At 57.2% G+C, this 18,991-nt stretch overlaps 3 protein-coding genes across 13 annotated transcripts; 1 reads left to right on the forward strand and 2 right to left on the reverse strand.

The window, feature by feature from the left end:
* Positions 1-301: 301 nt before the first annotated feature.
* Positions 302-10,119, reverse strand: LZTS2 (leucine zipper tumor suppressor 2). 7 transcript variants are annotated; one of them, XM_037804207.1, is made up of 6 exons: positions 7,005-7,149; positions 4,009-4,458; positions 2,757-3,404; positions 2,274-2,318; positions 1,923-2,192; positions 302-1,134 (listed from the first exon to the last, which is right to left on the reverse strand). In XM_037804207.1, the coding sequence occupies exons 2-6, from the start codon at positions 4,414-4,416 to the stop codon at positions 451-453; spliced, it is 2,055 nt and encodes a 684-aa protein (XP_037660135.1). In that variant the 5' UTR covers positions 4,417-4,458; positions 7,005-7,149; the 3' UTR covers positions 302-450. The 7 variants fall into 7 exon arrangements, with proteins under 7 accessions (XP_037660135.1, XP_037660134.1, XP_037660132.1 ...); XM_037804206.1 differs by having other exon boundaries at positions 2,742-3,404; XM_037804204.1 differs by lacking the exon at positions 7,005-7,149 and adding an exon at positions 9,696-10,119 and having other exon boundaries at positions 1,923-2,318; positions 2,742-3,404.
* A 1,847-nt stretch (positions 10,120-11,966) lies between these two features.
* On the reverse strand, positions 11,967-17,282 carry TWNK (twinkle mtDNA helicase). 5 transcript variants are annotated; one of them, XM_037804556.1, is made up of 6 exons: positions 17,144-17,282; positions 15,288-15,414; positions 14,895-15,135; positions 14,539-14,646; positions 14,121-14,262; positions 11,967-13,187 (listed from the first exon to the last, which is right to left on the reverse strand). In XM_037804556.1, exons 3-6 carry the CDS (start codon positions 15,014-15,016, stop codon positions 12,867-12,869), a joined length of 693 nt encoding a protein of 230 aa, XP_037660484.1. In that variant the 5' UTR covers positions 15,017-15,135; positions 15,288-15,414; positions 17,144-17,282; the 3' UTR covers positions 11,967-12,866. The 5 variants fall into 5 exon arrangements, with proteins under 5 accessions (XP_037660484.1, XP_037660481.1, XP_037660482.1 ...); XM_037804553.1 differs by having other exon boundaries at positions 15,288-16,532; positions 17,077-17,187; XM_037804554.1 differs by having other exon boundaries at positions 15,288-16,532; positions 17,144-17,185.
* On the forward strand, positions 17,248-18,433 carry MRPL43 (mitochondrial ribosomal protein L43). The gene is made up of 3 exons (XM_037804558.1): positions 17,248-17,421; positions 17,498-17,604; positions 17,723-18,433. The coding sequence occupies exons 1-3, from the start codon at positions 17,291-17,293 to the stop codon at positions 17,962-17,964; spliced, it is 480 nt and encodes a 159-aa protein (XP_037660486.1). The 5' UTR covers positions 17,248-17,290; the 3' UTR covers positions 17,965-18,433.
* The last annotated feature ends 558 nt before the right edge of the window (positions 18,434-18,991 follow it).

Consider the following 18,991-nt stretch of genomic DNA (forward strand, 5'->3'; position numbering starts at 1 on the left):
CAGACCCCAGGCCCAGCCCTGTCCCCCAATGTGGGCAGGGTGGGGGCAGGCACATCTGGAGCAGCTGGCGCCATCTGGCTCTGTCTGGCTTTGGGGTGGGGAAGAATGTGGAAATGAGGAAGCCCCCTTCCTCTTCCCAGCTCCCCTGGGTGGGCTGGCAAGCATCTGGGGGTGAGTGGGGTTGGCAGAGTGGCACTGGCAGCAGCTGGGGAGTGAAACAGGTGGTGAGTAGGTGACAGTGAACATGGGGACCTTCACAGGGTCTGACCTTGCTTCTCCAAGCCATGGGGCCATGCCAAGTTCTTGGCAGAGACCAGAGGCCTGGATCCTGGGGGACAAGTGGCACTGGGGCCCTCAGACCTTGGGGCCTCAGTGAACCTTGGGGCCTGAGTAGATAGGAGGCTGCTGCTCCCCTTTGGCAGAGCTCTGCAGGGCTGCATGCCAGGGGCCCTAGATTTCAGTGGCAGTGATCTCCTCCAGGCAGATGCAGGGAGCTGGCTCAGCCAGACCCAGGTCGGCAAGCTCACGGGCCTCCAGCTCCAGGCTGAGCTGCTGTAGCTCTTGCTCCAGTTGCCGGTTGCGCCGGTACATCTGGATGTAGTTGTGCTGCAGCTGCTTCTGGTAGCGGATCACCTGCTCCTTCTCTGCCTGCCAGGCCATACGCTCGCCCTCGAAGCTGTCCCGTTGCTCCTCGCCCCGCCGCCGCTCTCGCTGCAGCTCTGCCCGCAGCCGTTCCACCTGGGCCTGCAGGCTGCCCCCCACCCCAGCTGCCGCCCGCTGCACCTTGGCCTCATCACTCTCAGCCAGGAGGAATGGGTCGGTGGCTGCTGGTGGCCCAGGGGGGTCCCGGAGTCCAGTGGCCTCAGCATCCAACTGCCCAGCTTTCTCCCGCAGCCGCTCAGCCTCCTGGCGGTGCCGCCGCAACTCCTGGGAACAGGCCTCCAGCTCCAGCTCTCGTGCCCGGGCCGCCTCCTGCAGGCCCCGTGCCCGGCCCTCACTGACCCGCAGGGCAGCCCGGGCCTCCCGCAGTGCCACCCGCAGGGCCACCAGCTCACTGCCCTTCTGCACCAGCTCTGCCTGAGACTCCTTCAGTTGCTGCTTCAACAGGGAGATTTCGCCTGACTTCTGGCACACCTGGGGGTGGGAGGGGGTCAGAAAGGACAGTGAGAAGGGCTCTCCCTGGGGGGTCAAGCCCTGAGTACCATCCTGGGCATTTGGGGAGAGGAGGCTCATTCATCCCCATTTTATGGATAGGGAGGCCAAGGCAAGAGTAGTGACATGTCCAAGGTCATACAGGTAGTAAATGGCTAGAGTGGAGCTCAGATCCCTATCTTTTTCCTTCAAAGCTTCTGTCTTTAAATCATGGGACACCATGGAAGCATTGCCTAGCCCTGAGGACTGGGCACTGGCAGGTGCTGCAGGAATAGGAGCATTCGAGGGCAGTGCCCACATTTCCAGCTGAGAGGCAGTGCAGTCGGAGCCATTCTGCCTGTGTTCAAATCTCAGCTCTGCCACTTGGCAGGTGTGATTTTGTGCTCCAGCCTTTCTGGGCCCCAGTTTCCCCATCTATAAAATGGGGATATTAATAGTATCTACTCCATAGCATTGTTGCAAGGATTACACAAAAACTGTAGGTGACATGCTTAGACTAGTGCACAGCCCATAGCAAGCGCTACATTCTTGTTCTTACTATTGGTCAGAAGGTGGCTGGGACAGGAACATTCCTGCTACATGGGCACTAGACCAGATCAGAGAAGAAGCCTACCCACAAAGGGACACCAAAGGGGGGGTCCTCATCCCACAGAGGTGAGGAAGGGGGTGCCCTCTGTAGGTGGCAGATTGAGGGGTTGTGTGGCTGGGCCCTTCTCTCTAGGGCTTGTCCCTTTGTGACCCTGCTCCCCACCTCTCCGGGTCTGGCCCACCTCCCACTTGGTCTCCTCAAGCCGTGGCCCAAGCTCCCGCTGCTCCCGCTCGAAGGTGGCACAGCGCCGCTCCAGCTGCTCGCGCTCCTGCAGCAGCTGTGCAAAGTCGTCCTGCAGCTGCCGCTTCTCCTGCTGCAGCTGGAACACCTGCAGCTGCAGCAGCTGTTGGGCCCGCTGTGCCCGCTGAGCTGCCTGCTGTGCCTGGGCAGCGGAATCTTCTCGCAGGGCCTCACGGTCTCGCTGCCAGTGCCGCTGCCTCTCCTCGTACACCTGCAGGCGAGAAGCAGACTGGGTCCTGGGCAGCTCCCCAGACCCGGAACCCTGGCTGCCCCCGACTCCCCACTTACTGACCAATCTGACGGTCCACTCCCCTGGGCCCAGGGAGGGTAGAGTCCACTGTAAACAACAATAGTAACTATGACACTATAGTTATAAGTCATGGAAAACATCAAGCCCTCACATAGCACCTCCTAGGTGCCAGGCATTATTCTAAGCACTTTATACTCTTTGCCTTATTTAATCCTCATAATAACTCTCTGAAACCAGAAATATCCCCATTTATAGATGAGGGAAGTGAGGCTCAGTAAGGGTAAGTAACTTGCTCAAGTCCAGTGCTAGACTTGAATCCACGCAATCGGACTCACCACTCTACAGGTTACACCAGAAGTGGGGTGGGGGTGGGATCACAGCTACGACTGCCCAACAACCACCCACCCCACTCCCACCTTCAGCACAAACGGAAATGCTTCTTGGATTCCCAGCACCTCTGGATGCTCTGCCACGCCCCTCCCCAGCCCCCATTATTGCAGCTGGCCACACCTGGCACGCCGTCACCTTGCTCTCATCCAGACTGTCCTGCAGCTGCTGCAGCTCTGCCTCCCGATCTCGGAGCTTTCCTTCCAGGACACAGTGCAGCAGGGCCTCACCGGAGGGGGGTGGAGGGGGTGGGGGTGGGGGAGAGCGCTCCCCACAGGAGCTGCTGTCAGGGGAGGCCCGAGGCCCGCTGCCCAACAGCCCCCCGGCCACGCGGCCCCCCAGGGAGCCCGTGCTCTTGCTGGAGGAGGATCGGCCACTGTCCGAGTGGGAGGGCCCAGTGGGGGCCCCTCGGGCTGGACCAGGTAGTGCCCCCCGCCCAGGGCCATGGGAGGGCAGGTGCCCGCCAGGGGAGTTGGTGGCCGGGTCGGCGCCCCCGGTGCTGTAGGTGGGCAGGCTGGACAGTGAGTTCCGGCCGGAGTCAGACAGTGTCCCCGATGGGCACCCGCTGGCCCAGCCACTCAGGGCCAGGGGCTTGTCGGCAGCCGAGGAGGAGGAGGAAGAGGAGGAGGAGGAGGCAGGGCCGCCAAACAGCTGTGTCAGGCTGCCCTGGCTCCCAGAGAGCCCAGTGGCCCGAGGACCCAGGAAGTTAGGTAGGGATGGTGCCCCTCGAGGCTTGGGCAGCACTGGCTTGAAGGCTGTTGGGCGGATCAGGATTTTCTCCATGTTCTGAAATGAGTGGCCACATGACACTGGGGATGAGCTGCCCAATCTTTGAAAGCCCTTATCGCAGTCCCTGTCCTCCCATCTGGGGTTCCAATCCCCACCAATTAATAACAATTGCTACCATTGGCTGAGGGCCTACCACTGAATGTCAGCCTTAAAAGTTTCATCTCTAATCCCTACAATAAACAGATGAGCAGAACTGCATCACTATCTGCATATTCCACATAAGGAGATGCAGACTCAGTGAGTTTCAAGGACTTGCCCCAAGTCAAACACACAGTTGACTTAAGCAGCTAACATTTACTGAATACATGCTGTGCCAGGGTCTATGCTAGACACTTTATCTACATTATTTGAATCAATTCGCACAACTATACTAGGAGAGCTAACCTAGTATCTCCATTTTCCAGATACAGAAACGGAGGCTCAGAGAGGTTAAGTAACTTTCCTGAGGTCACCACAGCCAGAATGAGGCAGAGCTGGGATTAGAAACCAAGTCTGGTAAATCTAAAGCTCATGCTCTTTTCTCCAAATAGGTCTCCAAATTCCTGCTTCCCCAGGGGGCTCCTGACTCGCCCCTGCCCCCGAAGGAAGGGTTGGTCCTCACCTTCTCCAGCTTCCCAGAGACAGGGATGAGCTTGGGCGGTGGGCCACGGAGGTGGGCATGGCGTGCCTGCTGCTCCCGGGCATCCTCCACATCACTGCTTGGGCTGGGCGGTGACTCTGTCCGGAAGTCCTCGTTGATGTAGGTGAAGGTGGTCCCAGGGACAGCCTTCCTGGGGGGTACAGCTGGGCACAGCGGCTCCTGTGCCCCATAGCCACCCCGCAGCAGCCCATCCTGCTGGCGGAAGAAGGTGGGCCCAGAGGGGCCGTGGTGGCGGGGAGGAGCTGGCCCTCCAGGGCAGGGCCGGCCTGAGATGAGGCTGCTCACGCTGCCCATGGCTGGAGCTTGGAGGGCACTGGTGGCTTCAGGAGTGGGCTCCAGGGGTACAGGCAGAGTCTGCACAATGGCCATGGCAGCAGAGACCTAGGCCTGGCCAAGGGCCTCCAGGGCAACCTATGGACAGAGTGGTGGTGTCAGTCCCTCCCTACTTCAGATGTCTTGAGCCTCCTCCCTACAACAGGCCCTGAGTACCCTCCCGACCCCTTGCCCCAGGCTAAACAACCCCACCCCTCATTAATAACCAGCCCTGATCCCTCCCTAAAGCTCCCCCTCCAAGCATCAGCATGAACCTCAAGTTTCCCTGGGCCCCAGACCACTGCCCAGCTCTGAGTCCACAGAGCAGATGATGTGGGGGATGGGTGGCCTGGGTGGTTGCGCAGGGTCACGTAGCAGCAAAGTCCAGGCCAAGGTCCAAGCCCAAACTTGTACCTCCCATAGAGGCCAGGACTCAGGCTAGCTCCCTGCAGAGGACCCTGGTCCCCTGGGACAGATGGCCTCATTGCAGGGCAGTTTGGGCAGACGCAACCTCAGGGATGCCATCAACAACTCAGATGGTAATTAGGGAACAAAGAGCCAAGGCCAGGCACTGCCCAGCCTCCCCCAGCTGGGCCTCAGTTTCTCCCAGACAGAGAGGCAGCTAGGGTGGAGCTGGCCAAACAAGAAACCCAGAGCTCTTAGGGAGCCCACAGCGGCCTTCTGGGGTGTCCTGTCCCCCAGAGGTAGATGGAGGCTCATGCTTGTTTCTATGACAAGTAGCCTCCCCACACCTAATCGGCCATGCCTAAAGGAGCCTACACAGTCCCTGCCCCACTGCAAACCTCTAGGAAATCTTCCAGCTGTAGATGGTTCTCCAGAGTAACCCTGATAGGATGAAGGCAGAACCCCTCCTTCAACACCTCCTTCCAAACCAAAGGCCCCACCATCACCTCTGGCAGCTGTTCCAAGATCTTACTTCTCTGGAGCCCAGACAAGAGGGCTCCACCTCCCCAGACCCTGCTCCTTCCTGGAAAGGGACAGCAGTCTCCACCCGGAACTCCCGCCCCAATCGAGGCTGATGACCAGGACTTAGGCATCTGCTGAAGTCATCATGCAGAGCGGGGGCCAAGAAGTGGACAGAGAATTGTGTGGGAGTAGGACTGTGTGCATAAAATGGAGCACTGTGTGTATATGAGTGGAAATGTGAGTGAAAACATCGTGGATGAGTGTGTGGGTATCAGTACATTCATATACGCATTAGCATACATATGAATTCATGTCTTACAAAAGCAGATATGTAAATAAAAAGTGCCTATTAGAAAGTATGTGAACATTATGAATGCATACATTGAAGTGAATTTGTGGTGTATGAGTATGAATATATCAGAGAATATGTTTGGACAGCTGTACCGGTACGTTCATATACACGAAGTTTACATGTGAACTTGTGTATAGCTTATACGAGCATGTGTATGACTAGGAAGGCGAGTGTACAAGCATTTATCGAGGGGTGTATGAGTGACTGGGCATGTATGGCAGCAGGTGGGAGCATGGGTGGCATGCAGAGCCAACTGGGTGTGTGGCAGCCTGCTTCGCCCCCCAACTAAAGAGCAAGGAGAGGTGAGATACATTATCTGCCTGATCTTTTCTCCTTCTTTCTCCATTAATTCACCCCGCCCCCAAGTTAAAAGACACTGAAAGCCAGGAAGGTGTGCAGGCAGGGGGAGGAGCTGAAGCTGGGGATGGGGGGTGAGCAGTGTCCAGGGAACAATCTTAGGCCCCTCTGCAGGGCCCAGGCTCTGGGCGCCTCCCTCCTTCAACTCCTCTCCCCCTTCAGGGCCACTCCAGGGCATGGACAGAACAGTGAGGAAGGGGCTTCTTAGAGGGCAATGGGGGCTTGCACCTCGATTTGCATCTCCCTGCAGCTTCCCACTTCAGTGAGCATTGAGAAAGTGAAAACTGAAGGGAGGAGACAGAGAGACACACAGGGGCCCAAAACACAGGAGACAAAGACTGGGAGAGGCCGGGAGGGTCAGACAAGGAGACAGGCAGACCCAGTGAGTCGGAGCCCCTGAACCCCACGTTGCTGGAGGTCCCTGAACCCAGAGGACACAAAGCTGGACCCTGAGAGCCGGGCGTCCAGGGAGAGCCAGGCGTCTGGAAAGCCAGGCCCGGCCACCGGCTCCCGCTCTTGGGGCGGAGAGAGAAGGAGGGGCAAGCGGAGGCTCCATTTTGAGAAATGCGTTTGTGGCTGTGGGAAATGGGAACCCCTAACCCTCCCCACCTCTCCAGGGCTCCCTGAGTAATCACTCCGGCACAGGGACCTCCCTTTCAGTGGGCTGGGGGCGCTGAAGGCTGGGGTTCACCCAGGGCCAGAGAGGTCCCGGTTCCCACAGACCTCAGTTTTGGGGGCTGAAGAGTTGGGGAAAGTCTCCCACGACCCAAACTCCAGAGACCGGTCAAGCAAGATCAAGTCTGGGATCACGAGTTCCCATCCCGCGACAGGAAGCCGGGAGCCCCCAACCCACCCTCAAGAGTCCCCAGAGCCCTCCATTCCCCTGCTCCTCCCCTGGCTTCCATAAAGTACGGGCAGCTGTGGAATGCCGGCTCCCCACTGGACCTCCACAGCGCAGAAGTTGGGGGCGCCCCACCACCACCTCCCAGTCCCGACCCCCCCCCCTCACCTCCGCCGCGCTGCTCCATGCTCAGCCCCGGGCCGCCCCCAGCGCTCCACCGCCGCGCAACATGGCTCCAGCCCGCGCACGGCCACTCGGGCGGCCCGGCCCTACCCGGCCCCGGCCCCGCCTCCGTGGCGCCCCCCGCCCGCCCGGCCAGCCCCAGCCCGGGCCGAGTGGGCGGGACAGCGCGGGGGGAGGGGCTCGAGGGGCGGCCCCGCCGCCGGGGCGCAGACAGGCGCAGGCACCTCCACGTCACGCGTGTCCGGCGGGGCGCACGCAGGAGCTGTAAAGAGGGAATCAGGAGCCCTCCCTTTGAGCCTGGGGTCTGGGGGTTCGGTGGGCTCAGGACTCGGCGGCGGTGGGTCACTGTCTCCCCGCGCCCGGGCCTGAGGACCGGCAGCAGCTGGTCATTGTTCCAGCACAAAGAGTCAGGCACGGCGGCGGCCGCCCCGCCCCCATTCGCTTCTCTAGTCGAAGGCTCTCCCCAAGACACACTCCAGCTTCAAAGTCCAGATGGGGAGGCCGAGGGTCCGCTGCACCTCCCGCCCTCCACCGGCTGCCGGGGCCCTGCGCCCCGGCACAAGTCTGGGGGCGAGGCTCGGTGGGTGCCTGCCCCGCCCCCAGTGTGTTGAGGGCGGTACACTTGGATTTGCAGAGGCGGCGCCACCTGGCGGCCCGTTGGGAGAACACACCCAGTCGCCCTCGCCCCCATCCCTCTCTCCAGAACTGCCCTCTCCCCCGCCAGCCCAGATCTGCGCCGGCGCGACTCTATGCTCCCCAACCTTCTTTCAGAGACATTTTCTAAGCTCGAAGACAGGCAGCCCCAGACCCCTCAACAATCACTGGGGTGACCCCTTCCAAACCTACACCAGCCTCACAGGAGACAACATTCCAGTCTTTCCCAGGGTCACAAATATTCTCAGCCTCTTGCAAACAAACACAATCTTCTTAACACCCACACACAGTCTCATCCATCACACCGTCTCATGTTCCTTCTCCCACTAACCTTTCAGGCCAACTCACACACAGAGGCACAAGGTGTCACACGCCTTGTTTGGCACAGTCTTTCACGTCTAGTCACAATCTTAAATACACTCAGTCTCCTAACCATCTTTCGCACATTGGCAGTCGTTCACAGTTGCTCATACAAGATAGCTTCGCACACGTACACATGATGTTTCACAAACATATCCTTCCACACACTTTCCCGTAGGGGTCTCCGTGACTTGGTCAGGTCAGCTGATGCCTGGACCCTGGGCAAGGATAGCCCCCCTCCCCGCCTCCCCCAGGGCCAAGGCCTGCCAGAGCTCGCTCCGCCCCAGGAAGGAGCATCCCCCCCACACCCCACCTTCCAGGCCACAGCCCTGGCCGGCGCTCAGTTCTATTTTTAGCTCCATGGAAAGGGTTGTTTTTCTTTCTTTTTCCCTGGAAAGGGAAACACAGCCCAGCCACCCTCAGGCTCACCCCAGAACCTCAGGCTCACAAGAACCAGACATAAACCCGCTCCCCACTAGAGTACCCCTCTTCTGCCTTGCCCTGATCCCAGCCTCCTGGGGCATCCAGAGCCTCCGCCCCTTCCCGGCAGCCGGCTCCGAAGCTCGGGCAGCAGCTGGGCTCCGCGTGTGCGTGCGCGAGGGGGGAGGGGGCAGAAGGCCGCGGCCGGCTCCCGCATTCCCCCGGGCTGGCGGCTGGCGCTCATCCTCCTCTCTACTAAAAGGGGTAGTATGGAAGGGTGTTTACACTCATGCATTCACTCGGCGGGGTTGGGGACTTCCACTCTTACACGGGTGGGCATTCTGCTCCTACAATGCAGGGAGGAGCTCCCAGTCCTGCAAGAGGAGGGTGGGTTGGTAGGAAGGGGATTCTCAGACGCTCAGGCAGCTGCTCCCTGGGCTAGAGGTAAGGGACGGTGGAGAGGCAACTGCCCATTGCCATCAAGGAGAAGGCCCGCTCCGATACCTTCAGGGATGGGGATACCATGAATGTGTTCAGGGGAAGGAGGGCGAGGAGCCCAGGTAACCCCATCCTAGCCCAGCAGCCTCCCGTCCTCTGAGCCACCCCAGCTCCAGGGGGCGTTGTGCTCCCTTTTCTGGGGAAGGGCTCATCACCGCTCCAGGCTCGAGGCGTAGCATGGAGTACGGCCGGCGTGGGACCAAGCAGACTCGCCCCGAACTGGAGAGGGCGGTCCCGGGCCTGTGGCGGGGGTGGGGGAAGCACAGCCACTTGGCTGCTGCGCGATCACGTGCTCGGCGCCTGTTTACGTCTTAGTCTTCACCTGCAGGCGGCCGGGAAGCAGGAACCTCCGGATGCGTCCCACCCGACCCGCCCCCGTCGGCGGTCATGGGGCGGCCCCTCTTCCCCACCCCCGCCAAGTACGCGACAACAGAGCGCACTGCCGCTGGGGGTCCGCGCGGGCCGGCGGCGTGCTCCTGCGACTGCAAGGATAACCCGCTGGGTGCATCCGTTCCTGAGTGCACGTGTGTCTCAAGTACGCGCGTGGGTCAGTGTGCACGCGTGTGTGGGCCCGCCAGTGTGAGTTTCTGTGTCGCCTCCTATTCAGACTCCCTCCCCTGAGTCCCACAGGATGCAGACCCCACTCCGCCCCAATCTCCAGCTTCCCAGACCGGGAAAGTTCGCTCCCGAGCGGGAACGTGCGGGAGGCGGGTGTTCCTCCACCTCTGCGGCCCCGCCACTCACCAAACGCCACCTGCGCCGCAGCTCCAGCTCTTGCCCCGCGCCTGCTCCAGCGCGGACACCTCTTCGCCGCAGACCCGCCAGCTCCCAAGCCCGCTCCGGGATCCCGGCTCCTTTTGCCCGCCTGGCCCGGCCCGGTGAAGCGGGGCGGGGCCGCTGAGGCCGCGCCCCCGACCCAGGGAGGGGAGTGGTCTGCCCGGCACCCCCTCAACAGCCGACCCAGTGGTTGGACGGTGCCTCGAGTCTGCCCTTCTGGCCCCTCACTTCACGGCTTCCTGGACTTGGCTTTGACCTGGGGAAGGGGCGAGCAGCACGTGACCCAGAGCTAAACTACCTGGCTGCCCTAACCAAACTGATTATAGGACTTGATACTGCCATCCCACCCCAAACCCCTCCTTAGGGAGCACAGCCGGGTCTACTCTCATCCCACTCCCCAAACACAGGGAAAAGCCCTGGGAAGCAAAGAAAGCTCGGGTTTCACCAAAAACAGCACCCCCACCCCCACCAACTTGGTCTGCTGAAGCAGAATGAGCACCACCCCCTTCCCTGGAATAGGTGCCTGCCCAGGTGAGGCCTGCCGGTTCTAGCCTCCACAGGGCATAGCCAGACTTCCCTTAGACTCATAAAGTCCCACCCACAGGCACAAACAGGAAGTTGGCCTGTACTGCAGGGAGGCACCACGGGCTCCCTCCCTCCATACACCCAAAGCAGCCGGTGGGAACACACAGGCTGTAATGTCTGCAGGTATCTGGGCCATATTTACAGCCTGAGTAGTTAGGCTGCAGGAGATTGGTGAGTTTTGTCTAAAACTCATCCACAGTTGAGGAACTGCTAGAGTACCAAAGCAGTCACCTCACTGTCCCCTCCTACCAGACAAGTGTGACAATCTGAGGACAAAGCTGCAGTTCCAACTGGACCCTGCTTGACCAGGCCATTACTGAGCTCTCAGGGAGATTCTTAACATTCACTTGGAGGTAGGCAGAGTCCGGTCATATCCCAGGTAACTTACCTTAATCCACTTTGAATGGTGTGTGGATAGTGACTCCCAGGAACCTTACACAGCACCCAGAGAGCCCCTCTAGCCCCAATTCACAGGAACCTCAAAGTCCCCTCCTGGACACACCTGAAGGATTTCCTGAGAACACACCATGTGTTTGAGGGAGATCAGAATGTGGAGCCCCTGTCCTTGTAGGTAGGACTGACCTGGAGTTCTGGGCATGTGGCAGACATGGCTGACATCCAGTATTTTAGACCCTGGATGAGGCCTGGGCCAGCCAGCGGCTGGGAATGATTACTGCAGGATTAGGGAGGCCTGGCTCCAGCCAGTCTGGGAGAGAGACCCCCAAGAAGGGAGGCCCTGGAGGAGCTACCTCCCAAGTTCTGCCCCACAGAGAACAGCTTTGCAGCAGCTTTGCTCTGGGGTCTGTTTCAGGAGACTTGTGGCCACGGTTGTCACACACTACACACCAAAGACCCCAGGCCCTTTGAGTCCCAGGAGCATCCTCTTAAGTTGACAGGGAGAACTTGACAAGGCAGCTCTGCCCCCGACAGCAGGAAACCTTTCCCCCAGCAAAATAAAGGTTTCTCCCCACTCTTTCAAAAACAGACACCTCTAAAGGGAAACTGGATACAGGAAGTGAGATGGGAAAGGGTCATCATTTAGGAATATTTCTGACAGGGTCTCTGTTCACCTATTTTGCAATTTCCTGCGGGGCTGCTTAAAAATGAGGGTTCTTATACCCCTCCTCAAAGCTCTAGAATTAGAAACGTGTGTGGCAGGAAGTGGGGGGTGTGGGGCATGTGGGCCTATGTTCTGAATTTTTAACAAGATCCCCAGGAGTTCCAATGCACACTAACATATAAGAAATCTTAACACTGAGAACGTACAAGGGGTAGGGAGATGGATGGGGGCAAAATAAGAATACGCTGGGTCTGAGCGAACATTGAGAGAGGTCAGCAAGTGCCTCACGTCACAGAGAAACAGCTGGCCAGTCAGGGTCTAAGTAGCTCAGGGTCCCACCCCTCTGCTAGGAACCACATGGAGTTCCTCAAGGAAGTTAGGGATAAGGCCCACCATCTGTCTTCTCTAGGCCCAGAAGAGGTATAAGGGTGAGCGTGAGAGCCCTTCAATGCCCCTGCTCCCTTGGGAGCCCAGAACTCAAAGGCTGGGAGTGGGGGAGGAGACCCCTCCACTTCCAATTCAAAGTGAGAGTCCAGTTATAGACTGGGGACACCTGGTGGACAAAAAAAGAAAAGGAAAAAAAGCACAGAAACAAAGGCAGTGAAAAATATTCTTTTTCAGTAAAACTGGAAAAGGCTCTATAAAAAGTCACAACTATATCCACTCCAGAATTGCTGCCTGTCTGAAGCCACTCACTTGGAATCAGTGTGCAGGTGGCAGGCCCTCTGGGCTCACAGTTCCTCTCACGGCCACTGCCAAGCAATCCAGGGGGAGGAAGCTCCCACCTTTGGGGTCCTGATATTCCAGGGCCAAGCACCTAGGAGGCCAATTCTAGCAAATGCCGTGTCATGACAGCTCCACAAAGTGGGAGCAGAGGGGCCTGGACCACCCAGGTCATGCTTCGGCTCTGAAAGCCCAAGCTGGAGTTTTGTCAAGGAGCCTCTTAGTCCCCTCCAGGATCAGGATGCCTGACCCCACTGCCTTGAACTCAACTTGCTCATTCCCACCCCAGGGCCTCTGTTTTCTCTTTCCTCTGCCTGGCTCCGTCCTTCTCATTCTTTAGAGCCAGCTCAGGTGTCCTCTGCTCAGACATACCTTTTCAGACCACTTAACCTACACTAGCCTGGGAACACTCTCATTGTTTTTTTTTTTAGTTTCTTTATAGCGTTTCCACAGTCTAAAATTATGTTTTCTGTTCATTGTTTAGCTCATCTCCTCCACCAGAATGCAGGTTCTACAGAAGCAGGGCCCTATCTGTCTTGTTCAGTGCTATATTCCCAGGACCTAAAACAAAGCCTGGTGTAAGTAGGTTTCAAATATCTGCAAAATTGAATCTCTCTATGGAACCCTGCCCTAGCCTAGGCCCTTCAGACCAAGAGGAGCCCATAGCTCAGGACCACAGCACAGAGGCAGCCCTCACAGAGGGCCGGGAAAGAGTCTGTGCTCCAGCCTGTCCCGTCAGGCTCACTTCAGTGTCCAGCTCTGTAGAGCCTTCACCTTGAAGGCTGGGGGATGTCTGGCTGAGAGGGGTTGGAGGCCTGGTCCAGGCCAGCCTCAGAGTTCTGGGACACAGCCCCCTTTTTGCCAGAAGAGGACTTTTTGGCCACTAGCCCATTGTCATCCTTGATCTTCTTGAGCCGGACCTTGCTCTTTGGTGGGATGGAGAAGGTGAGAGAGCTCTTGTTGAACTCAAGTGGGAAGACACCTACATCTCCATCAAAGCGGTTCTTGGACACCTGCAGATAACGCTTCCCTGGCCCAGTAACCAGCTTCCTGTCCTGCAGGATCAGAACATTGTCCGCTTCTTGGCTTGCCTGGAGGTGGAGGTGGGGGTGGGGGTGGGGGTATAGGGAGCAGAAGGAGGAGGGCAGGAGTGAGAAGACATGAGAGAAGCAGAAAGGAATGTTGAGGGTGCAGGGAGAAATGGCAAGAATGGGAGAGGGGGAAGTACCTCCCTCCATTACCATACCTCTCTGAACTACTGACCTCCACGCTGGGGCTACTCTAGCCTTCTCAGTTCCTTGACCATGAGCTCACTGCTGTCTTAGACTTTGTACATGATGTTTCCCTCTGTTTGTAACGCTTCTCCTCCACAGCCAGCCATCCCACCCAACCGCAGCATCTTCTCATCATTCAGGTCTCATCTAAATGTCACGCTTCGTGAGAGACCATTCTTGACCACCCTAAATAAAGTGCCACCATCTTTCCACTTCTGCATTTTTCTCTTTCCCTGCAACTTGTTTGTTCCACTGTGGCATGTAATTGTGCTCCTCGCCCTGTATTCCCTGTACCCTGCCCACGTCTGGCATACAATACCACTGGAAGCGCCAGCATCTGCTGCCCAGAATGCCTATTTCTTTGATTATCTAACACCTATTGTCCATCAAAATGCAACCCAGACTTCTGTGACACCTCCTCTGAGAAGTCTCCCCAGATGTCCTAGGCTGACTCAGATTCTTTTTGTTCCCCAAATATGTGTGTTGTGTATCACTGCTCTTATCGTCCCGAGTTGTAATCACCGTCTTTTTTGTTTCCCTCACTAGAAGATGTGAGCTCCCCGAGTGCAAGGAGGGAACAGGACATGCTATTATCAGCTTTTAGATTCTTAGTACATATATTCCTTATGTCATGGCCCGACCTCCCAGATGGATGGTCAGAGAGATGACTCAAGGCTGAATGAGGGCTGTTCCTGGTTGCACCTGACCTCTCTACTCTCTAAAGTTTTGGTCCCTCCAAAGGCCACTCACTTTGGCTGAGCCAAAAATGGATGCTGTCTGCAGTTCCTTGTCATCATCCTCCTTCCGGGGGTGTATGACCAGTGTCACATGGCAATTATTGTCTGTAGCAAACTTCCGAAAGGCCCCAATGACATAGTCTTGAGCTGCAATCCTGCTCCCAAACAAAGCAAAAAAGGTTACTGGACACAGACAGAAGGACAAGAACATACACACTCTCTTTACTCATTCTCATCCCCCCACAAAACACCATGACAGCACTCGACCTCCCTTTTCCCAAGTACTCACACTTGGGTCCCTGTCCATTCCTGCTGCCACACCCCGCACATCTCAGAAAACAAGAGAGGATAGTGTGTATGCCGAGAGGCCAGCTGCCCCAGAGGACATATGTGTTCAAGTGGGGTCCAGCTAGGCAAGAGGGGAATGTCACCTGTCTGCAGACAGCTGCTCGTGACCCATCATGAACTGCAGATTGTCGATGACCACATGACAAATGTCATAGACATAGACTGCATGTTGCATTGTGTCTATGACACTCCTGGGAAGAGGAAGAAGCAATGGATTCAAGTCAATTATAAACACTTTCCAGACCATCCCAGGCAGAAGAGCCAGCATCCTGAAAACTCTTTTGGGGACCAGTTCTCCTGCCCTCCCATCCTTTGAAAACCCTAGGCCTGTCTAGGGAGACCTGAAAGGAGTTCCCACTAGAACTGGTAAAGGAACCAAAAGTCCTGAGTGCTGGGATCTGCCTTGTAAAGCAAAGTACACAGGGTCTGGGGACCTCACCTGATGTTCTGTTGCCCATGGAAAGTCATGAAATAGAGGGGCAGGTCCTCAAAGCGGTCGGCCCACTCATCATATTTGTCCAGTTGCTCTTCTAGCCGCCCCACAGCAAACTGTGTCAGCATGACGCGGGCTAGTCTCACGTTGCCAATCTCAAAGCTACCCCACAGTGTGTTCACCCCTTGGGTACAAAGATCCAGGGCATACTCACTGATGAATGTTGTCTTTCCACTGCCTGTCGGCCCTGCAGGGGGTTGAATACAGACGTGGGTAAGGGAGGAAAATCTTACCCTTGAAACCACCCAGAGATGGATCAGAGCTCTTTAAAATCTACAGTGGCCCCAACCCAATGCTTTTGTCACCTCTACCTCAAGCAGTAATTTCCCCAAAGGTCACCTGTAAAGACTGTCAGCTCGCCCTTCCGATGCCCCTTCAAGAGTCGATTAAGGTCCTGGAAGCGGCTCCAGCGGACGCCAGCTGCCTGCTCCACATTTGACAGTTCTCCTAGCACCTCCTCCCGAAGCTGCCGGAAAGATACAATAGACTTGTGCCAGGCGGGCAAGGCAGTACGCAGGATTCGAGAAAGATTTAAGCCTTGGTTCAGGGCCTCCAGGGGGCGAGGCTGCTGGTCCCCAGGTCGCACCAAGGAGCATCGCTTGGGGTTCAGTTTTCGGGCAAACAACTTGGCAGCTTCCCAGGACCGAAGGTCATTCCCTAGCCAAAGCACGATACGTCGGAATTGCTCGAGGTAAGGGAGTAAGACAGGGGGTAAGCATGCTGTTCCCCGGGGTAGGGCAAGGGTGGGCAGCCCCGTGGACTGGCTCAGGGCCAGGCTGTCCAGCTCACGACTCGTCAGTACCACCTCAACATCTCGACGACCTATCAGTGGTAATCCAAATAGATTGTGGTAGGCACCAGGCCGGGGAATAGTGGTCTCCACATAGCGCACGCCATTCCCCTGGCCTTCAGCTCCAAGTAACTTCAGGCCTCGTAATCCCAAGCCTCTTGAGGAGAACCAAGGAAAGACAAGGCTGCGAGCAGACCGCAGGTATCGCACACTGAAACGCCTAAGTGTGTCTCCTGTCACCTTGCTCAGGCCAAACATCACATGAGCCAGCTGAGCCTCCTCTGAATCAGGCAGCTCCCAGAGAGGTACCGCTCGGTCCCAGATCCTCCGGACCTCCTCGCTGTTCTCAGCTTCTGGGGCCTCACTAAGCAAGATTTCTTCCCTGGCCCCGTCCCCTTGCCCCTCCACGCTGGCCTGGAAGTCTTCCCAGCTCCCTTCTGCCAGGCTGGCCATGCAGAGGAAGCGGCCTGTGGTCTTGTCAATGAAGAGGCTGAAGGAAGTGGTGACACCAGTCTGGTCCTTGAACTGTGAGGCCCCCACAAAAGGGCTTGGTGCCCGCAGGCAGCTGTGGCCATCCTGGAAGGGGATCCCGTGAGCCCGCAAATATTGGCGGATTTCAGTTGTAGTTATAGGCAACACTGGTACTTCCAAGGCTGGGAGAGCCTCCTTCCTGTAGCGTCTGCGAGGAGGTCCTGGGGCCAAGCTTCGGGGCAGGCCCCTCCGACCCATCCACTCCCCACGCAGGAGCAGCAGGGTACAGTGGGGGTACCCACCTCGGAGGGGGACCCACATTCCTAGTCAAATGGAGGAAGTCACTGCTTGAAATGCTTTAGGTGCTTGGTTCAGTCACTAAGCCAGACTCTGATCTTCCACACACAAATACAGAGCTCACTCTTAATTGGCTTCTTTCCTCACGCTTCCCCCTCTGAAACACCCTCCTGAACCCTCTTCAGCCCCCTACATAGCTGTTTCACATCTATGCCCACTTATACGAGCCTTTCACGATTTGTCCCTCTATAGCTTCCCTTATCTCTGTCTTTTTAAAGCTTCTCCTCACCAGCTTCTCCTGAATGACCCTTTACACTACCCCCACACCAATATGGTCTCTCTATCTCATCTCTTCACCTCTACTGACCCTCCAAGGAATCTCCTCGTCACCCTCATCTGTAGTCATTGACCTCCTTTTTGCAGCCCTTCTGCTCTAGGCCCCCAACTAGAGACCCCCTTCGCTGCTTCTTTCTCTCAATATCACTCTCAACACTAGAGTGCCTATAGACCACCCCTGCCAGCCTCTGAGCCCAAAGGGACGCCCACCTTCCTACCCGACCCCGCGCCTACCTTCCACTCTACTACCAATAACTTCGCGGCTCCGAACCCTGCCGCCGGGTCACCACTCTCCGCTCACCTCTTCTGCCCGCAACGTGGATCACCAGCACACGCCGTTCGCCTTGACCTCGGAAGCAAAACTCCGCGGGAACCGGAACTAGAAACCTCGGGGGTTAGTCCCGCCCCACTCCTCACTGCTTGGTTTCGCCGGCTCTGAGCTGTCGCCATGACGGCGCGCGGGACTCCCAGTCGCTTCTTAGCCAGCGTTCTCCACAACGGGCTGGGTCGCTACGTGCAGCAGCTGCAGCGCCTCAGCCTCAGCCTCAGCCGCGACGCACCCTCGTCCCGCGGCGCCAGGTGAGTCGGCCGAAGGGCTGGGGGGACGACTCTGGGCACGGGGCTCACCCATACTCACTCTTCCCGGGTGTCTCAGGGAGTTTGTGGAACGGGAGGTGGCTGACTTCGCCCGGCGGAACCCAGGGGTCGTAATATACGTGAATCCGCGGCCGTGCTCTGTGCCCAGTGTAGTGGCCGAATACCGTGAGTAGGGCCGGGCTCGGACTGGATGGCAGGGCGGGATCAGGGGGCTCGGCCGGCCAGTCGCCCTTCTCGCTTTAGCCCTGATCGACCCGCTTCCTCTTACTCCACCTCTGGCCAGTTAACGGGTCTGTGCGCGAGGAGAACATCTCTAGCAAGTCGGCCGAAGAGATCGCGAAGCTGGTGCAGAAGCTGGCTGACCAGTCGGGTCTGGACGTGATTCGCATCCGCAAGCCCTTCCACACGGACAACCCAAGCATCCAGGGCCAGTGGCATCCCTTCACCAACAAACCGACAGTCCCCGGCGGGCTACGCCCCCGAGAGGTCCAGGATCCTGCCCCAGCCCGGGTGCAAGCGCAGTGAAGAGTTGCACCCCCCCCCACACACACTTCAACCCTTGACTCTGGACGCTTTCCCCCAATAGAGGTGGTTCTTCCCTCTTTTGGTTTAGGGGATTCTCAGTAGGCAGACAAATGGAGCCCACCACTGGGGAAGGTAACACCAAAGCCTTTGCTTGGAGAAAACAAGGGCTGCCTATTTCTTTTCTGTCCCCATTGCTAGGAGCACCTTATTCTGGTGGTATCCCTGAAACCCGAGAGCCCTCATTTTCTGAAATCCAAACTGGTAATAGTCTCAAAACACTGGTGAGGAGGTCTGAGGCAGGCTTCTGAAGAATTCCCTGATGTCCTGTTGCTCAGTGATGTCCACTGAGCCAGAGAGGTCACACCTTACTCTCTGCTGTTAGCCTGGCATTTGGCTAGGTGCTTTATATCTGTTTGAAGTCTGCGTACGGATTAGAAAACCTATGATAATAAATTTACTGAAAGTCACACCTGAGGTCTTCAAAACATGCACATATTTTAGACATAAACCCAGTTTTTCATTATCCTAAAACTAGAACATCTAGCAACCCCTCCTGGGGGTTAGTGTCAAAAAACCATGTGATAAATCTAGGCCTGAGCCCTGGAGGGAGGGATTCTCAGGCCTGGTCCCAGGTTATAAGCACTTCTACCCTCCAGCTGCCCTGTCCCCAGGCCTTTTTGTGCAGAAATGAATTGGTGTCTTCCCTTGGAGGGAGGTGGGTGTGGGGTGCAAGACAAGCTGAGAGTTCTTGGGGTAGAGCAGGATGGCAGGTAAGGGAGACTCTTCTAGGCTTGAGTCTGAAAGTAAAAACCTAGAAACCCTTGTATGAATTCTCAAACTGCTGTCACTCTTGTTTGTCATGCCCTTGTCTCCACGATCACAAATAGCATGAGCCTTAAAAGGGCCTGTATGCCTGCCCAGGGCAGCCAGGATGGATGCTGAGGACCCCAGTTCCCCTTGTAAATAGATGTTATGTGGAGCAGAGCCAACCCTGGGTGCAGAAATCCTTGTGGCACAGGGGAAGGCC

This window comes from Choloepus didactylus, chromosome 15 (genome assembly GCF_015220235.1).
Source record: "Choloepus didactylus isolate mChoDid1 chromosome 15, mChoDid1.pri, whole genome shotgun sequence".
Taxonomy (NCBI): Eukaryota; Metazoa; Chordata; class Mammalia; order Pilosa; family Megalonychidae; genus Choloepus; species Choloepus didactylus.